The sequence below is a fragment of the Petromyzon marinus genome, chromosome 13 (genome assembly GCF_048934315.1).
Source record: "Petromyzon marinus isolate PM22_M1 ecotype Great Lakes invasive population chromosome 13, UKy_Petmar_22M1.pri1.0, whole genome shotgun sequence".
Lineage (NCBI taxonomy): Eukaryota > Metazoa > Chordata > Hyperoartia > Petromyzontiformes > Petromyzontidae > Petromyzon > Petromyzon marinus.
Genome location: NC_133679.1, coordinates 7,184,539 through 7,209,261, shown reverse-complemented (window position 1 = coordinate 7,209,261; position 24,723 = coordinate 7,184,539). Strand labels below are relative to the sequence as shown.

The 24,723-nt window shown below is 42.1% G+C and overlaps 1 protein-coding gene across 2 annotated transcripts in view; it reads right to left on the bottom strand.

The window, feature by feature from the left end:
* The window catches only part of LOC116941917 (ras-specific guanine nucleotide-releasing factor 2), an 84,542-nt gene that overhangs the window by 55,907 nt on the left and 3,912 nt on the right, over positions 1–24,723 (bottom strand). For both annotated transcript variants that reach the window (XM_032953275.2, XM_032953276.2), the window contains exon 2: positions 10,875–10,981. In XM_032953275.2, coding sequence (XP_032809166.2) covers positions 10,875–10,981 — 107 coding nt within the window. The remainder of the gene's footprint in view (positions 1–10,874; positions 10,982–24,723) is intronic.

The window sequence follows — 24,723 nt, the reverse complement described above, 5'->3', positions numbered from 1 at the left end:
AAATGCTTCTTACCGTTGGTTTTCACACCTGATCATGACCGTTTGTGTTATGGTCGAAACGTCGTGAGAATTTTTATTTTTTTATATATGTTTTATTATTTTATTGCTTCCCTTCAACGTGACTTTACCGAAAGAGCTAAGAATATGAATTACTGCAGTCACGAAAGCTTTAAATCAAAATCCACAAATGTTATTTCTTTATATGCAAGACAGAATAAAACATTGAGAATGAGATACAACGCAATATTAATGTAACTTAAGAGTAAGATTAAGGTGAAGTATCCCTTTATACACAAATTACATAATACATTGGTTGGTATAGTTTAGTGATGTTGGTTACAGAAGTTACACATAAAGCATATATTACATTTTTTGGTCAACATGTTGGAATTTTTGGAAATGTCATAAGTGCAAGTAAAAACATTTTACTGAATTAGCTGCATTGTATATAGCATACATAAGCAAATCTCCATTCTATGCCTCCACATATGAACAACAATATGTTTTAAACGTATCATGGTATTGGCTTTGCAGCCCAATATTGTCAAGTATTTGTTTACGCTGAAAATTCTGGAGCAGTTTTGACCTTTTGGGTCTCATCAGTAGTCAGGCTTGTTGAACAAATGCTGCTGGATCACCAGATGTAATTGACAACTGCATTCCATATAAACTATAGGACCCTCTTCAACACAAAAAACAATACTTTTATAAAAACTCATTATCTCCTATATTAAACACGTTTTGATTTCAACAATATTATGAAAGGGTTATCTTCAGAACACCATCTATATGAACATTTCTCGTGAAAACGTGACTCAAAAAGCCAAGATGTCTTTATACAAATACGAATGGAATGGTCTTTTTATCAATGCACTGCTGTCCAAATGCCTCCATATGAATTTTGGTCATGAGGATTGTTTGTTTTTTACCTCACCATGCTGCTCAGTATTGGTTGGTGAAGGAGGAGGAACGTGACAGGACCAGGTTAGATAGCACTTGTCACTGATGTCAATCATTACTGGAATTCTGGAATTGAACTCAGGTCGCCAGGTTCATTGTGCAGTGTGCTATCTCGTGCACCGCCACTCAAGCCCTGAGTGTCTCTTATCAAGTGTCATTTCATATCTACGAATAAGCATGTGCTATATCCTCCCGAAAGGCTCGTGTTCTTATTCTACCGAATTGAGGCTCGTATAACATTGTATCAGGGGTCATGGGTCTGCGGAGAAAGAAAAAAAGTCATGCCTAGGCGTTGCATCCCCTCGAAATGCACAAAGGAGAAGCGGCGCAACAAACGACAATGGATTAGAGCTTAGAAGTAATTTAAAAGCAATGACAATACAATTACATTAATTTGGCCACACACTGCCCGTGAGCGACGGCATTTAACAATAATCAAGTGGAGTGTGTCACAAACTGGGGTCATAGGGAGAGTGGTGTCATTTTGTCAATTTCTACCGTGAGTGACATTGCTATTGATGTCATCGCATGGCAGAACTGATCCCCACGTGCATGTAGAGAAAAAAATGTCCAAAGCTGTGATTGTGGTGCATTATCAGAATACAATTCCCTTGGACACCTTTGCAAACAAGATGTCTCATCTCAAGGGATTAATCAGGTAAAGTATTGTTATACATCATATATATTTTTCATTAAATGAAAAGCAAAAATATATAAAAGACTATTCAGGATTGTTACACTCGTAGTAACAAAGCAATCTACGTGGTTAAACCAGATGCAATCGAATGGATATTTTATAATATATTTAAATTCCTTATTGTTTCGCTATTCAATCAAAATCGAAATGCCAGCAGAAGTCAATTTCCTTTATAATTATTTTGCAATTGTTATTGCGCTATTTTGGAGTTCACTTCATGATGAACACATCATCTCCTGCAATTGTTCGGGGCTTTTCAATGTCTAGTAATTGCACAGGAAGTCATTGAAATTTATGTTAAGGGACAATGAATACTTACAGTGAGGGAAAAAAATATTTGATCCCCTGCTGATTTTGTACGTTTGCCCACTGACAAAGAAATTATCAGTCTATAATTTCAATTGTCGGTTTATTTGAACAGTGAGAGACAGAATAACAACAACAAAATCCAGAAAACGCATGTCAAAAATGTTATAAATTGATTTGCATTTAAATGAGGGAAATAAGTATTTGACCCCTCTGCAAAAGATGACTTAGGACTTGGTGGCAAAACCCTTGTTGGCAATCACAGAGGTCAGACGTTTCTTGTAGTTGGCCACCAGGTTTGCACACATCTCAGGAGGGATTTTGTCCCACTCCTCTTTGCAGATCTTCTCCAAGTCATTAATGTTTCGAGGCTGACGTTTGGCAACTCCAACCTTCAGCTCCCTCCACAGATTTTCTATGGGATTAAGGTCTGGAGACTGGCTAGGCCACTCCAGGACCTTAATGTGCTTCTTCTTGAGCCACTCCTTTGTTGCCTTGGCCGTGTGTTTTGAGTCATTGTCATGCTGGAATACCCATCCACGACCCATTTTCAATGCCCTGGCTGAGGGAAGGAGGTTCTCACCCAAGATTTGACGGTACGTGGCCAAGTCCATCATCCCTTTGATGCGGTGAAGTTGTCCTGTCCCCTTAGCAGAAAAACACCCCCAAAGCATAATGTTTCCACCTCCATGTTTGACGGTGGGGATGGTGTTCTTGGGGTCATAGGCAGCATTCCTCCTCCTCCAAACACGGCGAGTTGAGTTGATGCCAAAGAGCTCCATTTTGGTCTCATCTGACCACAACACTTTCACCCAGTTGTCCTCAATAATTAAGATGTTCATTGGCAAACTTCAGACGGGCATGTATATGTGCTTTCTTGAGCAGGGGGACCTTGCGGGCGCTGCAGGATTTCAGTCCTTCACGGCATAGTGTGTTACCAATTGTTTTCTTGGTGACTATGGTCCCAGCTGCCTTGAGATCATTGACAAGATCCTCCCGTGTAGTTCTGGGCTGATTCCTCACCGTTCTCATGATCATTGCAACTCCACGAGGTGAGATCTTGCATGGAGCCCCAGGCCGAGGGAGATTGACAGTTCTTTTGTGTTTCTTCCATTTGCGAATAATCGCACCAACTATTGTCACCTTCTCACCAAGCTGCTTGGTAATGGTCTTATAGCCCATTACAGCCTTGTGTAAGTCTACAATCTTGTCCCTGACATCCTTGGAGAGCTCTTTGGTCTTGGCCATGGTGGAGAGTTTGGAATCTGATTGATTGATTGCTTCTGTGGACAGGTGTCTTTTATACAGGTAACAAGCTGAGATTAGGAGCACTCCCTTTAAAAGCACTCCCTTTAAGAGTATGCTCCTAATCTCAGCTCGTTACCTGTATAAAAGACACCTGGGAGCCAGAAATCTTTCTGATTGAGAGGGGGTCAAATACTTATTTCCCTCATTAAAATGCAAATCAATTTATAACATTTTTGAAATGCGTTTTTCCGGATTTTGTTGTTGTTATTCTGTCTCTCACTGTTCAAATAAACCTACCATTAAAATTATAGACTGATCATTTCTTTGCCAGTGGGCAAAAGTACAAAATCAGCAGGGGATCAAATACTTTTTTTCCCTCACTGTACAAATCCCCTGCAATCTGCATCCAATTTGAAAACATTGAAAAAGGTGTTTTTAAAAAAAGCCATGCCTGTCAAAAGCCTAAAGAACAAATATAGAAATGTATTTTGTTAGTATGTGTAAACTATTACAATTTATAACATCACATATATTGATTTTTCAATGTTTATGCGTGGCAACACTTGGACAGCAATATATGATATAATGGTTAGTACCAAGCATTTCCAATCATACGCAGATATATGATATGATAAAACATTTTTTTCCAAAAATGTATAAAAATTGCTTGAGATGTCCCTGACAAGCCTAATTTAGACTGCATGTGCAGGCTACAAAGGACGTGTATTTGAAAATGAAAATCGGTAATATTTCCGTAATTGGATGTTTGATAAAGTGTGGTACATGTTTGACACACTCACGGCACTGAACTGGGACATTTCGACGCAAATTGGCAAATGTATAATTACCATTTATACACATTTCATGTCAATTTATTCACTCAAATCTCACGCAATTGAATGCATTTCCACCAGAAAGAGGAAAACATGCTTTCAACGTTCATTTTTCCATTTGCGGATGTGGATTTATTTAATGGAACTGGCAGACCAGTGTGCATTCATTTGTTTTAAAGATCTGCAACCATTGACCTTCCATCAGTGTACAAATCAATTGTTTGGTCAAGGCTGTACACAACACTAAAAGCTTTCATTCTGCACCTACCCTACAGCAAGTTCTCTATTCACTGGTCATATGGTAACAAACTATTTGAATACAGTCCAGAGTACTGTATTTGTGGAATAATGTTAATACAGATAATTTTCACCAATTCATAAAAAAGGTTTTTGGGTTAGATCGCGTTATTTATAAATGTGTCGCAACCCTCCACCACCCGACACGGCCAATCAGTAAAAAAATGTGTCACGTTGACAAAAGACAAATAGTTCACTACTTTAGCCCACCGATGTGTTGAAGAGTGAATCCACAACATTTACAATTTGAGTAGGACGACGTTTTTGCTGGAAAGTACATCCAGCATCTTCAGGCGATTTGCCAAAATAGTGAAGCCATCCACCTGATTCAGGTCTTAAATAGTGCAGGATGGCATCGTTATTGTTGAACCCCACCAGGTTTCGAGATCAGAAGGCGGAGGTGGGGGTGTATGCAATTATGTAATAGATCAGTAATCAGCCACTTAGGATGTGACTCACCTGTAAGGAATTGCAAAATGTGTTGTGTATTACTTAATAATACGCTTCCAGGCTGCGTTTAATCTGTCGCTATCACAGCGGTTGAAATTATTTTAATTCTTCTCAATTTCGATTGATTTTCTAACTATTCTTGGCCAGTAATATTTAGTTCTGCATAACACTTCAACGTTATCAAAATAAAATGAATGTCCTTGTTGGCAAGCATACTCTGCCACTGTTGACAGCTGTGTTTGGGAGAATTTAATGAATTTAATACACAAATGTTACGTCCCGTCTGTCCAATATAATTGATCCGATATACACCTTCTGTTGATAACTTCGGTAATCCATCTTTAGTGCAAGACATTAGTTTTTATTTTATTTTGTGTACTGTACCAATTCTCACTTTAATGTTTTGCTTTTGCTTTTGCAAAACACGGGCTAATTTGTCAGTAACTCCCGATATATATGGTATTTAATTGTTTTGATAATTACCTGATCACTTTAAACAGTATTGTTGTTCGGTCTTGGTTTGGCATTCAATGCTCTGTTAATTTGAGCATGATTGTAGCCATTCAGCCTTCGTGTTTCTTTAACATGTTTAATCTCTTTCCTTAGATGCACAAAAACCCAGCCATTCAGTTCACCATGGAAATGGAGGTGAAAAACACACTCACCTTCCTGGATATTTTGCTTGGACGCGGTCAAAATGACAAAAGAACACAGAGCGTCTACCGAAACGGACCGCAAACTGATGCCTATCTGAATGCAGATTCGCATCATCACCCAGCACAGAAATCCTCTCTCATCAAGAAGCTCATACGTCGGGGAAAGACAGTGTCAGATAGTGAAAGTCTAAGGAAGGAGATTAAATATGTTAAAGAAGCACTAAGACTGAATAGCTACAATAATGATAAAATTAACAGAGCATTGAATGCCAAACCAAGACCGAACAATAATACTGCTGTAAGAATCATATAATTATCAAAACAATTAAAATACCATATATCTCGGTTGTTACTGACAAATTAGCCCGTGATTTGCATACGCAAAACACTAAAGTGAGATTTGGTACGGTACACAAAATAAAAAAACGAGTGTCTTATACTAAAGATGAATTACCGAAGTTATCAACAGACGGTGTATATCGGATAAATTTCTTATGCGGTAAGTGTTATATTGGACAGACGGGATGTAACATTAGCGTAGGACTAAAATAACACCATTAGAACATTAAATTCTCCCAAACACAGCTGTCAGCAGTGGTCGAGCATGCTTCCCAACAAGATCATTCAATTTATTTTGATAACGTTGAAGTGTTATGCAGAACTAATTATAACTGGCCGAGACTAGTTAGAGAATCAATCGAAATTGAGAAGAATTCAAATAATTTCAACGGCTGTGACAGTTACTAATAATACGCTTCCAGCGCAGCCTGGAAGCGTATTATTAAGTAACTAGCCTTTTTCCCGTCCAAGGACGGGTGTATTGCAGTAATTCAGAAACTTGCAAACGAAAATCAGACCGCGACGTGATATTCATTGCATCAATTCGTGTGCAATTTGTAAGGGCGCGGTGACACAGACCTATTTCATTTTAAGGTTATAATCCCTTGTTCATCATGACGTCCTTTTTACTTCAATGTCTCAACAACAGCGTTACGGAGATCACGTGACGTGAGGGTTCTGCCTTTGTAGTGAGGGTTGTCAGTTGGCGCCGAGGAGGGGGGAGGAGGCCCCTTGTTCCGTCCATTTGGAGGACGTAACCTGTTCATGATTATTAATGAGGGGGGAGGGTACTACATGTGGAGTGACCTCACCTGCTCATGATTATTAATGAGGGGGGATCCATGTGGAGGACGTAACCTGTTCATGATTATTAATGAGGGGGGCTGGTTGACCTGAAGTAACGTCACGAGCGTTAAGGACATTCCTGTGTGATTATAGTAGGTGTACACAACACATATTGCAGTTCCTTCAGGTGAGTCACATGCTAAGTGGCCGATTACGGATCTATTACATAATTGCATACACCCCCACCTCCACCTTTGATCTCGAAACCTGGTGGGGTTCAACAACGATGACGTCATTCTGCACTATTTAAGACTGGAAGCAGGTGGATGGCCTCACTATTCTGGCAAATCGCCTGAAGATGCTGGATGTAATATCCAGCGAAACGTCGTACTACTCAAATTGTAAATGTTGTGGATTCACTCTTCAACACACTGGTGGGCTAAAGTAGTGAACTATTTGTCTTTTGTCAACGTGACACATTTTTTACTAATTCGCCGTGTCGGATGGTGGAGGACTGTGACACATTTATAAATAACGCGATCTAACCCAAAAACCCTTATTATCAATAATACTGGTCGCAAAAGCCTACCTGTTAAACTGAATTTTCACCAATATAGCTGCATTTTTTAAAAGCCTTCATATGCTGGTGAATTTAGCTTTACTTTCTTTTGCAGTTTTTTTTTGTAAAAAAACACAGGGAAAAGTCTGGCCTTCAAATAACTTGTAAAGTTTATCACAATTGTTCTTCTTTAAAATGCGTGGCGTCTGCTTATAATAGCCAATGGCAATTGCGACGGACACATGGAAAGGTGAGTGTGTATTCGTACATGTAGTGTTAAATGACAATATTTCATGAAGGCCGGCACTCCGTTGGGCAACACAGCTCATTGAGCAGATCAATAATAATGTCTGTGTTTTAACAAGAACCTCACATAGTGAGTAGCACCTATAACCTATTGTGCTTGCCTTGCTTCTAGGATAGGTACCAACCACCCCATTGAATACTGATGTAAATCATCAGAAGGATTATAATACAAAATGGCACTTTACTCCCACTATTCTGAGCTCCCGGAACACTTGAAGGCGTGAGTTGTTGCACTGCACAGAGGGGGAACATGTGCACACAGGAGCTATTGCAAGGATTGCCTGTGCAATGTATTCCTTCTCAATAAGTCCTCATCACAGACGCGTCTCGTACATTTAATGGCCTTAAATGATACTCCACACCCTTCCACACAGCAAACAATGCATGCTCCAATTATGTGCGGCACTGACCGTTGACCCAACAAGGAGGTTAGCAATCATTGGTCTTGAGATCAATACTACACACATGGAGACGGTTGAACGCATTTAACCAGAAACGTGGGTGGGTAGGGACATCTCATACCACTAATCAAGTCACTCTGAATTACACAGCACTAAAGTAAATATATAAATCACTATTCCAGACCTCTGTTAGCAGCCAGACTTCTTCCCCCCCACCCCCCATCAAGGCACATTTCTCCACCAGCTATATTTCGTATACCCTATCGGTTTCATGGCACGAGATGAAGACAAACTCCATCTGAAACTCTGGCAGCTAGTATTGCACCATCCTTTGTCTGAGAACATCCACGAAAGATTATATCAGAGACCTGCGTCTTCTCAAGTCCCTTCAGTCGGCTTCTTTACACGCACATGGGGGGGCTATAACCTCTTGTGTGACCTCCTCATATCACGTCAGTCAAAACTGTAATGAGCCAAATAAAGTGAAAACCAAATACAATATGATGCACTTTGTTTGGTGTAACCATTTGTGGCAGGGCAGAGACTGTGAACTTGGTACAGTTGAAATTCCAGTTCAAGCCACCGGCGACTGAACCCAGATCCATCCCCAGGAGCGGCGACTGAACCCAGATGCATCCCTAGGAGTGGCGGAGACTGAACTCAGATCCATCCCCAGGAGTGGCGACTGAACTCAGATCCATCCCCAGGAGTGGCGACTGAACCAAGATTCATCCCCAGGAGTGGCGGAGACTGAACCCAGATCCATCCCCAGGAGTGGCGACTGAACCCAGATCCATCCCCAGGAGCGGAGACTGAACCCAGATCCATCCCCAGGAGTGGCGACTGAACCCAGATCCATCCTCAGGAGCAGCGACTGAACCCAGATGCATCCCTAGGAGTGGCGGAGACTGAACCCAGATCCATCCCCAGGAGTGGCGACTGAACTCAGATCCATCCTCAGGAGTGGCGACTGAACCAAGATTCATCCCCAGGAGTGGCGGAGACTGAACCCAGATCCATCCCCAGGAGCGGAGACTGAACCCAGATCCATCCCCAGGAGTGGCAACTGAACCCAGATTCATCCCCAGGAGTGGCGACTGAACCCAGATTCATCCCCAGGAGTGGCGACTGAACCCAGATCCATCCCCAGGAGCGACGACTGAACTCAGATTCATCCCTAGGAGTGGCGGAGACTGAACCCAGATTCATCCCCAGGAGTGGCGACTGAACCCAGATCCATCCCCAGGAGTGGCGACTGAACCCAGATCCATCCCCAGGAGCGGCGGCTGAACTCAGATTCATCCCTAGGAGTGGCGGAGACTGAAGCCAGATCCATCCCCAGGAGTGGCGACTGAACCCAGATCCATCCCCAGGAGTGGCAACTGAACCAAGATTCATCCCCAGGAGCGGAGACTGAAACCCAGATCCATCCCTAGGAGTGGCGGAGACTGAAGCCAGATCCATCCCCAGGAGTGGCGACTGAACCCAGATTCATCCCTAGGAGTGGCGGAGACTGAAGCCAGATCCATCCCCAGGAGTGGCAACTGAACCCAGATTCATCCTCAGGAGCGAAGACTGAAACCCAGATCCATCCCAGGAGTTCAGCTCAGTGCTTTGACCCCGAGCAATCCGACAAGCTGACAAATACACATTTTAACAACCTTTATTGACATTAAACAATGTTCTAAATGTTAAACTATTATATTAAACAATTTGACACATTTTTATATAGGTTATGAATACGCCTTCATTTGGTTCTGAAAACAGAAGATAGAAGACGAAGAGAGAGAATCCACAATTGGTGACAATTGTCCTTCGTATATTATAGGTCAGAAATCACAAAGCGAAATTTCACAGCTTCATCCCCTGGTGAGATAATGTATATCCACGACCTCTTCATCATTATGTGCTCGCGTGTGAAATTAATCCGAGTAGTCAACATGCCACATGGAGGTACAGCGCCGTGATATATACTTGCCTCATGAGGCTTGCATTTTCAGTTCTACATGAAAGCTTAAGCTATTTTACTCAACAAAACTACCAGATTTAATGCACACTAAAGCGATGTGTCGAGTGAAGTATAACGTTTAATACTGTGCTATTGTTTTGGATAGTATAGTTTCTGTGCCATCGTCTCTGGTGTGGTTACATAACAGATGGCTTGTGAAAATGTTTTATGATGAATCTAGTGAGCGTAATATTGTAAAATGTAATTTTACCTTTTTCATACCCCGGTCCCTCGATGCGAATGCAAACAGTCATACTGAAATTAATCTACATCACAGAATTTGTTCTCGTGGAAAGTGGAGAGGCATGACGTGTCACGGAGCGCATTGAAATCCTTGGCTTATCTCGCTACTTACTTTAAAATTAAATACAATTCAAGTCTAATCCACTTGCTCACAAACCACATGTCATACTGATGCCTTGCGGGGGGCAGGGCAGAGACAGCTCTAAGTTCCATGGAGGAAGAGCCCCCAGACCCCAATAATTCTCTATCCTGGATATTTTGCCAGAAATATTATATTTCGAATTTAAGTCATTTCATAATTCCAACAAATGCCAAAGGCATCATATAAATACAGTAAACATTTAACACCTTGCCCTTCTGAGCAGCAAATCATTTGTTGCCCGAGTTGTTTCACTTCAAAATAAAAAAAACGACAGCACAATCAATTCACCAGATCGAGGCTCAACGAGAAAGAATTAATTTCGTTGTAAAAGTGACTTGTCGAATTTATAGGACACATGCTGCTCGGGCAATATGAAAGCCAGTTAACTAAATCTTCATTGTTATTGTTTTTTGCGTGTGGCAATTTATAAGCACCCAACCATCAATGGTTTGAGCAAGAAATTGCAGGGGTGCACCTTTACATATATATATAAACATAAGTTCTAAACAAAAACATATTATTATCTTGTGATCACTGAATGTGTGTGTGTGAGGACTCGGCAATGGATGGACACATTCTTCTGGATACAATAAGGCTGCTCTACTTTGCACACCCCAGAAACTCACGTGGCTTGAGCACTCACTTGCACTGAGAGATGGCAGAGACCCAAGCTTCACAGTCTGCTTCGTCCTCTGCACACAGCTCCAGAGCCCTCTGCCCATCGTGCCCGAAGTGCACTGTGAAGTAATACTGCGAGCGGGCAAACATCATGAGAGAGAAATAAAACGTACATCAACGTTAGAGCACCGAGGCATAGCGAGAAAAAAAACGATCATTCAATAGATGTTTAACATACCGTTATCATCATCATTAGCCATAATCAAGCCATTGTTGAATGAAGGCTTGCCGAAGCTATCAACAATTTTCGGTAACCAGTGGCAAAGTTATGAATGTCAACTAATTTAGTAAATATATTTGTCTGGTTACTGCCAAAGGAACATTTCAGTATATTGTGAGCAATTAGTACACTTTTATATATATTTGATGTTATGACAAATATTGGTACATTTCTGTAGAATTGGTGTTCTCATTGACTGCTGGGTAGATAGAGGGAGGGGGATTTAATAAACCTGCAACATTATTTCAGCTGTCATTATAGGAGATATAATCGATCGAGCTACCTCTACATTGCAAGGCCAATGTGCAGAACCATAACAGCACGGAATTTTAACTTTTTTTTCTCATTAAAAATCCCAGTGAGTGGTTTTGGCAAATGCATTGGAGAAGCAGACGGTGAGGATTCTGACAATAATTGGTGCTTGCAATGACATTCATAAACCATGGGCGGCTGCGAGTGATGTACAACCTCCAGGCCCTTGCACGCAGAGCGCCTTTACATTTGTGACGAAGTCTGAGGTGCGAGATGATCCAAGGAAGAGTTTTAAACCTTGAAACAAAACCCCAATGTATACGTGTAACAGAGTGCATTTGTTGTTGTACATTAAAGGCACACACTGCAGAAGAACCTCACATGACAATCAGGGCTGTATAAGTGTGGATAGAGGTAGCGCCGGATTATCCTTGGAGCAAAAGTAGCTACATAATGCTACGGGCCCCGCACTTTCAAGGTCCCCGCGCTAAATGCTTTCCAGCTATCAATTCCGGTTCAGTGATTCTGCACTTGCTCTATCACTATAGTACTATACCGCCTTCAACTTTTATGAACGACTGGGTGTTAAAGGTTAACGATTTGTCGTATTATCTGACTGTACAGCCAATTAAAAAAATACAATTACTTTACTATGCAAGTTAAAAATGAGTGTTTAAATATTATTTATATTTTAATTTTGTATTTGGGGCCCCTTAATAACCTGTGGTACAGGCCCCGCGCTAGCTTAATCCGGCACTGGATAGATGATGTGTATATGTGTGTGTGTGTAGCCTAGATAGTGTAGATAGTACAGCGGGGGTGGAGAGAGAGAGAGATTGTTGACTTAAAGCTTTCGTGACTGCAGGAATTAATATTCTTTGGGTTTTTCGGTACATTAACAAAACTAATCTCTCATAATTAACATAACCACCTCAGCACGCTCGCCGTGGAGGCCGCTCACCGATCTCACAGCAACATGCACATTTCTTTTTACCTGACAGCCCTTCAATTGGTGGAAACCCACCGCCATTAACATTAGCTGCACATCACTAACATTAACATTGGCTGCACAGCACTAACATTAACATTGGCTGCACGGCACTAACATTAACATTGGCTGCACATCACTAACATTAACATTGGCTGCACATCACTAACATTAACATTGGCTGCACATCACTAACATTAACATTGGCTGCACATCACTAACATTAACATTGGCTGCACGGCACTAACATTAACATTGGCTGCACATCACTAACATTAACATTGGCTGCACATCACTAACATTAACATTGGCTGCACAGCACTAACATTAACATTGGCTGCACAGCACTAACATTAACATTAGCTGCACATCACTAACAGTAACATTAGCTGCACATCACTAACATCAACATTAGCTGCCCACCACTTACAGTAACATTAGCTGCACATCACTAACATCAACATTAGCTGCACATCACTAACAGTAACATTAGCTGCACATCACTAACATCAACATTAGCTGCCCACCACTTACAGTAACATTGGCTGCACATCACTAACAGTAACATTAGCTGCCCACCACTTACAGTAACATTAGCTGCACCTCACTAACATTAACATTAGCTGCACATCACTAACATTAACATTAGCTGCCCACCACTTACAGTAACATTAGCTGCACATCACTAACAGTAACATTAGCTGCCCACCACTAACATTAACATTAACTGCACATCACTAACATTAACATTAGCTGCACATCACTAACATTAACATTAGCTGCACATCACTAACATTAGCTGCACATCACTAACATTAGCTGCCCCACCCATGCTGCTGACACTTGGGCTACGCCCATTTTAAACCTTTATAAACAGTTTTCCTTGAGAAGCTAACCCCCTTTTCCTGATGACGACCGCTTGTGTTGCGATCGAAACGTCGTAGTTTTTTGTGATTTTTCTTTGAACATATCTACGTGACTTTACCGACAGACCCAAACAATATAGGGAGATTGTTGTGCGGGCGAAACGGAGGACCCTGCATAAGCATTATCTGTCTTGTTGCAGAATGCGTTCGTTATGAGCGATCTGAGCAATGTCTCACGTATATAAAAGAATAATGTATGAATGCAATTTAAAACTATAATAAGAGCCTCTTGTCAATGAACTGGCTGGTTGATGGGAGGTCCCCATGACATTTCTTTTAATAACGTATCCCTAATACTTCCTGTCCGCATCCTTAAAACCTTGACCATCATCCTCCTCCTTCCCCTTCCTAACCTCTCCCTATCATCACCCTTCTTTGCCATCCCTTCCCCTCCCCGACACTCAAACCCCATCCCCTTTTCCCTATCAGCCAATACTAATGTACAATTTATAATTCGTGTAGATACGATAAGATGCCATGTCAATCATGGGAGTTGTATGACCATACTTCACCTTTCTGGGTCAGTGCGGGTTGGAAAACGAACACCGCCTCGGATGTCTCCATACCTGTCAACCCCCTTATCAGTGCCTAACTTATTACAGACTAATTGGGATCTCATTGATCACCCCGTGCACACTTATCTCAACGTTCATCCTACAAAGTCGCATCACAAGGGATACACACACACACAAAATAGACAACAACAAAAAACCAGCATGTTTCTGTGCCCCGTATTGAATCGGCTGTAACGCCGTATGGACCTGCAAGCTCAACTTCCCTGCACAGGAATACGGGTGAACGGTGCGGGGTTGACCCGCTGTGCCTCTCTCGCCCACGTGACGTTACCTACGGCCAGGCTGAGTGGTGATGGGGGGAAGGTAGTCGACCAGAGCTCGCAACGTTTAATAATAACGATGATAATAAAGCGTAGAGAAGACCTCCCCCCACCCACCCCATTAAATAAGTGCAATGCACGCATGCGTTGTGGTTATAACGTTTTCTGCCTTCACACTTGACCGAGAGTGAAATAAATAACGCGCGCGAGATTGCGCACGGAAGAGCATCCACAATCGTCGTCGTCGTCTCTTTCCACGTTTCACGCCGAGCAGCAGCAGGAGCAGGAGCAGCAGCAGGAGCAGGAGCAGCAGCAGCAGCAGCCTCCCTCCAAGCTCCATTGGCCGGTGCTTTTAAATTGATGCAGTTTTTTCAGAGGTTTTTTATGTATTATTTTAAATTATGATTCAGTATTAGAGACAAAAAAAGCAATATACGTAATGACGTGCCATTAAAGTGTCCCTACCCTTTAAGTCTAATGAGCGTACACTGATACCATCGAATTATGTCAGTGATGTTCGGCAAAACGATATTAATGGTGATCCATTTATAGACGCCCCATTCTAGGATTTTTAATTATGGGGGGGGGGGGGCAGGCACGATAGAGAAAACAGCATTTTATATAAATGCCTCTACGTGTCTCCGACCGATCTCAATGCACTCATTAAAGGTTTTAACACGCTCCTCTCTAACACTTGGAGCCATCAATTTCACGATATTCCTTCATCTATTGAGACGAAAGCATGTGGGGCCATTAGACATCGATGTGGTATCTGTAAATGGACCATTGTGTACAGCAACATAAATGCATTTCATACATTATTCTTTATGATTATTACTGGATTGTGTTGTTAGTGTACCTTTGTACACTACGAAATTGAACGAGATTTCTCAACAAATTCCACTTGTCTATGTGTGTAAAAACTAAATTCTTTTTTTTATTATAACCTTCGAGTCAGCTTTATTTTCAAACATTTTGCTCAAACTGTTTACATTGAATACATGTATATCATCAAATGTAAAATAAACAGCTGGTGGAAATTCACACGACAAATTCATACTCACAAACGGTCAATCGGGAATGTTTAAACACTAACTCGAATGCATAGAGCAGTCATGATAACAACGTGTAAGTTAGCGCTTTTGCATACATCATATTTAATTTGGGCAGTCTCAGCCTCACGTTAATTTATTATGCCGCTGCTGCACCATTTTATCTCTCTGTGAAACCCCGGTATACAGTGTATGCTTCCCAAAGGCTCTATTTTACATTTATATGAAAGCACAAGAATAGAATAGCATTGCATAACAAGTTAATGCTCAGGATCCTCGCTCTCGTTTTAAGGTACTTTTAAGTTCATGAATAGGTGCGGTAAAAGGCAAAAAGTACCCCTGGGGACGCTATGGACCTCTTAGTCAAAAGGGTAATTTCCAAGTCGAACATTTTTAGACTAAGGGCCTACGCTTGGCTTAGCTGTTGTCACAAATTTAACATCAATTCAGCGTAACCTGATCACTAGTGGTCTCAACATAGTATTTGCTAACCTGTTGTGGCGGCAGATAGTGAGACCAGTGGGGTTTTGTTTAACTCATTTGGAAAATATTAGGCAATCTAAGATTAACTGCACGAGTTTGATATATCACTGTGTTAGGCACAGTCATATAAAATTGGAACTTTATATAAGTGAAAATCTGTGCCACTTTTAACTATTTGGTAAACAGTTATTCTCTACTTTAGTTTAACACGTAGGGTTTTGCGACCAATATCATCCATAATGCAGGTTTTTTTATTAGATTGTGTAAATATGAATGTGCCGTTAAACCCGCCACCACCCGACACAGCCAATTAGTAAGGTTTGCCACATGAACAGAACATACTAATTCGTTACTAGTACACCACACTGGTGCGTTGGAGAGCAAATCCACATCATTTACAATCTGAGTACGACGTTTCGCCGGTAATTACAACTAGCATCATACGGCTAGCATCATTCTCTACTTTAAACTGCCCCCGTTCACATTCATTGCTGAACCAGCATGTACACCGACATTCGTCAGGACCTAAAGATCTTGTTTATTCAAGTCCACTCGAACTGAGTGGCCCCCTTTGCTGTGCCACATTACGCTGCCCGTCAACCACCGAGACAGCGCTGTGCTACGGTGAGATAGAACAAATAAGCAAACAGCAACCCTGACCTCCCAATTCACGAATACCTGAACCCGCTCACAATAACGCCGGCCACTGTGAGGAACTGCGGCAAATATCCGCGCAGCTGGTATCGGGACCCATTATCCAGATGGACGTAGCCGAGTGATGCAAGCAACATAAATAACCGGCGCTTCGTCACCGACTCAACGGCAGAGGTCTCTGGCTTCGACCCCCCACCCCTCTCACCCCGTTGGGGACAGTGGACGGCACTCGACCGAATCCAAGCGGGAAATACGGCTGATGCGGCCACCAGCTTCACGAGTGGAAAATGAGCGATGGACCAAATTCCCACCCACGATGTGCGACTGTGGCCACGAGTCCCCAGACCGCGGAACGTATCGCATCGACCCGCACCCGCTCGGGTTTGCTTGCGAGAGGCGCCTCATTTTCTCCGCTTTGCATCTTTGTGAGGCATTGTGTGGATCGCCAAACTGGACGTCCCTGTATACGCTTTTCCCGGCATGCAATAGAAGAAGAAGACTTGTGTGGGTTAGCAAGACGGACTTCGGGGTTGGGTGCCAATACTTCATTAATGATGCGACTGAGAAGAGAGACAGGACAATGTGTATTGCAGTGTTGCCCTGCAGTGTTCACAGCAACTCTTATGAGGCACATTTGCTCAGTTATTTGCAATCTAATATTGTGTGTTGCAACCAGTCCAGGATTTGCTTGTATTGCACCAATGCTGCTGATAAGATGCACTCACAGAAGGCTATCCAACCAATAAGGTTGTGTATACAGACGTGCAAGAGTGGCATTATTTATTTTAATATTCTACCAATTTTTTTCCAAGCCTTTCGGCAATCAAGCATATCTCCTTTTGTTTGCTTTTTTATTGAGCATGTAAGGGTTTTATTTGAGATACAAGCCACCTCAATTTAGTAAACAGCAAGTCACTTTGTACAATTACTTTTTAGATAGTTTTTCAGACTGTTAGTTTAAAAAATCATGAAGCAGAGTGTAGTTTCTGCTTGATTAAAAGGTTAGCGAGATACGACTGTATTTGAAACATTCATTAACCAAGTTGTGCCAAGTTGTGCTGTAAGATACGAATTTATTCTAACACTTAGATTGTTTTCCTTTCTCTTTTTGACAATCTACTATAATTAAAGTCGATCGCGATGATTCTAACCCGCTCCCACATTGCCCATTTCTCTCAACACGAGAGAATCAGAGGCAATGGTTATTTCATGGCCAGCTAGAAGATGAATCCAACTATTTCCTCCCGATGTCTTAGTTTATCACTGTCGTTTCCTTCCCCACCGTCTACCCCCCCCACTCCCTCCCATCTTTGATGATAGAACGTCGCCTAAAAAGGCTGACTACACTCTACAGATGAAATGCGCTGTAAGGCATTTTGCAATGTAATTTCAGACACACACAAGCTTAATCACATGTTATAACAATGAATTGCATTTAATTACTGATATAACATCTCTCATTTGATGACTACTTTAACGTTAAAACCTTTTCCTCACGTTTAGCATTGTGCTTCTTGTGAATATATCTAAACATTTTTTTGTAAAAGTCATGTATTATTCAAAAGCAGGAGAAATAAATGAAGTGCCAGCATATATAACATTTACCATTATTTTCAGCCTCTCACCCAATGATAATTAAACTATCTTGGCATTTTAGACATGTGAAAAATGTGCGGATTAGCACTGAACGCAGCTCCAGTCTCGTACAATATAAAGAGCACCACAAATGAACAGGCAGCAGGAGCGAAAGATTAGGAGGGGTAGCGAATGGGTGTGCAACGATACATCGATTAATATCGATTCTAAGACTCGATTCATGCATCAAAGCACGTGTGCAGGTTGTATTACATATTTGTGTATGATACATGTAATAGGTTCACATGACCTCCTCCAGCCAATAGTGCCCGCCTGATATATCATGTGGAAATGTTGTTATATATATTGCATTTAAAATAGGCCCTGAATTGTGACAATTGATTGACTTTCAATGGGGGGGGGGGGGGGGGGATGATTATACACCTATCAGCAGCGTTCAGTTTGTTTGCAAAACAAGTGGTGAATTCTTTTTAGTAAAAGTGATTTTATTTATGTCAACAGTGACTACGAGCGGATGAACCCACCCAATCAATCCGTGATAACGACCCATTAAAGGCCAAAAGTATCACGGACTGTGATGAGATTCAATGAACGCGTCTGAATGAAGGTGCAGAAAAATATTATTTAGAAAGGTTATTAGAGACAGCAACGAGGGAGATTAAAATGTATAATTGCCTATATGTGAATATATAAAAATGTTTTACTGAGATCACCGATTGATTGACCTCTTAATATTAGGGGTGGGGGTGGAGGGGGGCGAGGGTGATAATTAACACTGCCTAGCAACAACACTAATGAGCTTGTGTCAGGAATAATATCAGTGGTCTGCCAAAGTAAGACGTTGCACTGCACGTGTATTGGCTATACTATACGAATTATAAAGTTCAATACGGCTGCACGTCAAATCACCGCAATATTTCCAGTGCGACTTTTGGAACAACGTTGAACGTCTTCACTTCCTTATTCCTTTGGCCACTCATTGCTCTGTTGATTTTATCGCGTTCACATGTGTGCAGGGTGCGCCAAGACAGCTGTACAATCTCATGTCATCGCGTCATTTGCTGGGAGAGTGGAGGGAAAATGTTTGAAGGAAAGTTCAAAGCCCAACATGGTTTGGGAAAAAAGAGAAAATAAATAAAGGACAAGTGTGGAAAGTGCGTTTAAAAAAAAACACAAGCATTCCAGCAAATACACTCTGCAGGTTTAGACTTGCCCACACATTCGAGTGTTATATTGGTCCATGCCGATATGGGTTGCGCTCGTGCAGATAAGTGTACGATGGTACACTCTTCAGTTGTTACAGAATAAAAATATACCACATTGCAAAGAAGTGTCGCAGCTGGGAAGGGGGGAGGAGGGGGGGCAGTGGTTCACGCACTCCGCTATGTATCTGACGACCTGCTTTAGAATTTCGGCCATGGCTAACGCCAGTTCAGAAGTCATATCTGAATCTGTCCTGGACTCCCACATCACCAACCATGGCGAAGTATGGTTAAATAATCCTCCATGACCGACACAGCACCGGGAGGCCTTCATGCATACAGCAGTGCAGTGACATTGTTGTTGTATTAAAACATGAGGGTACATTTTAACGGTGTGAAATACAAGATGGGACAACGGGTCGTTGGCGCTTGACCCAATTCCTTAATCTCAGCCTCTGCTGCACACTGTGGTTGCTTCACTTCAGGAAGCGAGGTGAATGTCGGACATCGTGCTAAGCAACGCGCGGTGTAACCAGCCAACACATCTGCGAGATATGCGGCGCAAGCGCTAGAGCCGACGCGGCAGCTGTATACCCTTGCCGTTTGTGGTTCATCTTCATTCCTTGCCAACTCCTCAAGAGATATCATTCGAACACAGCCCGGTTATTTATTGAGTAGATACGCCTGGACCCATCCACGTGTCTATGCGCCCTTACTTTTACAATTTAGTCAAACTGTGGCTTGGCCAATATTCACCACAGTAATGGGTTGAGAATTGTCTTTATTAAATATTGTATATCAAATTACAAAAATTACATCTAGCAGCAGTAGTCTATCCTAGTTTTTAAAAAAACAAAACAATAAATATGCGCTATAACTAGCAATCCAAAACTTTCCAAGTAGACGATTCAACTCGGCCCTTTCTTAAGAGCATTCCCACAGCATGAGGTCATGTTTGGCACATGCAACTCAAGAAAGTGATAGTCTATGTTGCGTGGACACGTCTACCAGTCGAAAGTGCATCTTTACAGGGTATAAAGAAAACAGACTGGGATTTTACGATGCTTTACAGAGCGTGTTCTCGTGTGCCTATGAGCTATTGATAAAATAAATAAGCAGGGATGTATCTCTGTCAACTTAAAAAAAAGTATTTCTTACACAACCCGTGAGCTACACGGCCTTCTGGGAGTGCATAATTTCGGCGGCATTGTCGAAGACAAGCAAACTCTTTGTGGATTTCGACATACAGTGTCTCATCAGCCGGTCATGCTTGAATACGCTTATGAATAGTGCATTCTAAAGTAACCCACTTCACCGCAAACCGTGCTCGGATGCCATCGTAGTTTTACGAGAATTATTACATTCAATGTATGTTTCATGTCAGGGGTGTAATTTTCATTAAGATTTCGGAATATTAATATTTAAAGAAAATTAATGTTACTGGCTCATGGAAACAAAGTAAGCCTAATGCATGCAACGAAAGTGTTGTACATTGCATTGAGGTTCTACATCATGTATTGATGTTCGTAATTTCTCTTAGAGGGACATGATTGCACATTTAAAATCAGTTTATCTCTGACCCCCCCCCCCCCCCCTTCGTATGCAATGCCTTTAAGGTATCGTTCAGTACTTTTATGTGCACAGAGCAATATTTATTAGACTAACGTTGGAAACAATATTTGCCTGGGGTCTTGTTAAATTCGTCCAGAAAATGTCTGCCAGCGCGTATCATTACGCATTTCTGGCACGGGCATTATTTATTCATGGCTATAACAATGGTTTGTAAAACATGTTTAATGTCAAACATCGACGAACGTTACACGCAATACTACTGAAAGACATTTTCGCACGCATAATGTAACGGACTGGTTACAATCTGCAACTACGACTGTAATCTCCACTCCCCCAACGGACACTGCGTGTATGTAAAAACATTAAAATATTCGTTTTCATGTTGGGGGAAAAAAAACAATCACGCAACTTTTTGTGCATCCAGGAGAAACATGTAACTGATTTTTCATGTTCATAGCTAACCGTATGATAAAATAACGAGCATTCTTTAAGTTGCACTGTTGAAATGCTACACGCAGCTGCAGCTTTCCCGAGCCAGTATTACAGCTGCCGAGAGATTTCAAAAGGCATTGTCTCCTTGCGCTGACCTCGAATTCACCCTTTAATATGTGGAGCTGCGTGAGATTTAATACATTTCACATATCATCGACCTGCCTACCAGTGCTTGCAGCGTTTATATCTACAGCATGAATAATTACGAAGCACTGTAATAATAGCATCAACAAATCTTGCATTCTCTTTGATTTTAATAATTAGGAGTGCTGCATACGTGTAATGCAATGGAAATGAATGCAGTACTGTCTATGCGTAGGTGGAAGCTACGTCAAAATGCTGAACATACTGCAGGCACAGCTTGCCTCTTCATCCCACTGCTCCAAGCAACAGGTGCATGCCCAAGTGTGATGCTGCTGCTTAGCCAGGATATAAAAAACAAGCAGCCCACACGTCCCTCCAAGCCAGACAGCCAGCAAAACTTTTAATCTTATGTAGAGCTCCTGTCTCTTTTCACTTATCTTGCCTTCTCTGTACTGTATATCCCAATTGACGTCGCTTTCTCGCTTTGTCCGTTTCTCTCTTCCTCTGCCCCCTCTGTCTAACTCTCTTCTCTACATTCCTCGCCTCCCTCCACTGCATCCCAACCACTTACTCCCCCCCATCTCTGCCTCTGTTTCTCTATCACATCTCACCCTCGATCTCCTTATTCCTGCCTCTCCCTTTCCCGTCTCAATCTCTCTTGCCTCTCCCAAATCCTCCCTCCCACTGCTTGTCGGATTCTCTCGCTCTCTCTTCTTTCCGTTTTGCTCTCTCTCTCTCTCTTTCCTCTCCGTTCCACGACCCTTTCACTCTCCCTGCCCCTCTCCTCTCCGTTCCTCTCCGTCTCTTCCTCGCTCCTCTATCTATCTACATCCCTCCTATAAACTACTGTATTTGGTTTTAATTTCACCAGGTAAGACCCGCTTTTGAGCTATGCAGCTATCTTGTTCAGAAGCGGCCTGTCCACACACGATAGCTCAACGAAGTGGCTCATCGCGTGGACATTTAGAGCAGCCAGATACTCTAAACGCGTGATGTTGATTTTAAACGTGGAGAGAAAAACCGTAGGATCCGGAGAAAAAAGCCACACGACCACGGGGAGAGAGAGAGAGATCATGCAAACTCCTAATATACAGGCATCAGGGTTGGGATCGCACCCACAATCTCCTGATTAGCAGGGGGAGACGGTTAACATCTCGCCACTTCGGCGCCCCACTTGGGCGAGCGACAGCTAAGGAATCCAGGCAAGAATCCAGCCATAAAATGTTTGTTCGATTATAATATGATTTGCTGTTTAACACGTAGGCTTTCGCGACCAATATTATTCATAATAAACGTTTTTGGGTTAGATCGCGTTAGTTATAAACGTGTCGTAACCCTCCACCCGCCCGACACGGCCAATCAGTAAAAAAAGTGTCACGTTGACAAAAGACAAATAGTTCACTACTTTAGACCACCGGTGTGTTGAAGAGTGAATCCACAACATTTACAATTTTTTAGTACGACGTTTCGCTGGTAATTACATCCAGCATCATCGGGCAATTCGCCAGAATAGTGAAGAAGCCCTCACTTGCTCCCGGTCTTAAATAGAGCAGCAGGGTGACGTCATCATTTAACCCATTCAGGTGCAGTGATTTGCTGCTCTGCAGGAAGGCCTACTCATTCCACATCAGTCGTAGAGGGTTGTTTGACCTTACTTCCCCGTGCTGACAGCGCAGATAGGTTGTCGGTGGGTGGTGGCTGAGGGTGGTGCATGGGTGTTGGGGGAGGGGCAGACTGTTTCAAATATCACTGCCACAGATGTTACCCATGACCGGAAATCAAACTCAGGTCACCAGGTCACTACACGGCAACACTGCGCTAACCACTACACCATTGACTGTGTGACCCCCTTCTTGTGTCGTCAATGAACCATTGAAATCGAAACCACACGTGGTTAGCAAAAGTTCAGGGCACCAATTTCTTTGCAAGGCCAACACAAAGAGAATAAAACAAAAATATACACGTGAATCAATGCAATCACCTTTTCAGTAGGTTGGCGTAGTACCACATTGGTGCTTGCACTGTGCTACGAATTCCCGGCGGCCTGAGTTCAATTCTCAACCATGGCTAACATCAGTGGCAAGTGTTATCTTACACCAGTGCTGGATATTTCTTTAATTAAACCACACTTTCCAAATCATGGAAGATACAGATGCCTAATGGTAAAGTAGAAAAAAAACTATCATCACCAAATCGCTATCATATAAGTTTGCACTGCCACAATTATGCATTTGAATGCAGTGGGTGAGTTTATCAGCAATTAACCAACTCTAAAAGCAATTGAATGGCTAAATCACTAGGACAATTATTATCGACAAGTTACTCTTAAAGCCATACGAAATCACCATCACTAACCAGCAGAAGGAAGACCTTTAAAATAACTCCATGTGGATGGGGAGGCAGCAGGGCCATCATTTATTTTCATTGCTCAGCACTTTCAAATACCACCTATGTGCTAGAGATCTATTGAAAGACCACAACTAATAGTTGGGAAATATTGTACGGACAAGTGAAATACCTAGTGTTTGCCCATGGACTAACACTTTCTCCAAGCTGGATCGGTCTAGAGTCAACAAGAAGTGCATATTGAGTCAACAATGCACTATTTTAAAAACATGGTCAACTTACATCACTATTTACAGTATTTCAATAATTCGCCTTGATGTGAGGTAATTAAGCATAATAAATACATTTGTGATATTGAGTACATCTACTTTAATGTGCACATGTTCTCTTTATAATGTTTTTTAGTATTCTGAGATATACAGTGAGGGCAAAAAGTATTTGATCCCCTGCTGATTTTGTACGTTTGCCCACTGACAAAGAAATGATAAGTCTATAATTTTAATGGTGGGTTTATTTGAACAGTGAGAGACAGAATAACAACAAAAAAATCCAGAAAAACGCATGTCAAAAATGTTATAAATTGCTTTGCATTTTAATGAGGGAAATACGTATTTTACCCCCCTCTCAATCTGAAAGATTTCTGGCTCCCAGGTGTCTTTTATACAGGTAACGAGCCGAGATTAGGAGCACACTCTTAAAGGGAGTGCTCCTAATCGCAGCTTTTTACCTGTATAAAAGACACCTGTCCACAAACTCTCCACCATGGCCAAGACCAAAGAGCTCTCCAAGGATGTCAGGGACAAGATTGTAGGCCTACACAAGGCTGGAATGGGCTACAAGACCATTGCCAAGCAGCTTGGTGAGCAGGTGACAACAGTTGGTGAGATTATTCGCAAATGGAAGAAACACAAAATAACTGTCAATCTCCCTCGGCCATGGGGCTCCATGCAAGATCTCACCTCGTGGAGTTGCAATGATCATGAGAACGGTGAGGAATCAGCCCAGAACTACACGGGAGAATCTTGTCAATGATCTCAAGGCAGCTGGGACCATAGTCACCAAGAAAACAATTGGTAACACACTACGCCGTGAAGGACTGAAATCCTGCAGCG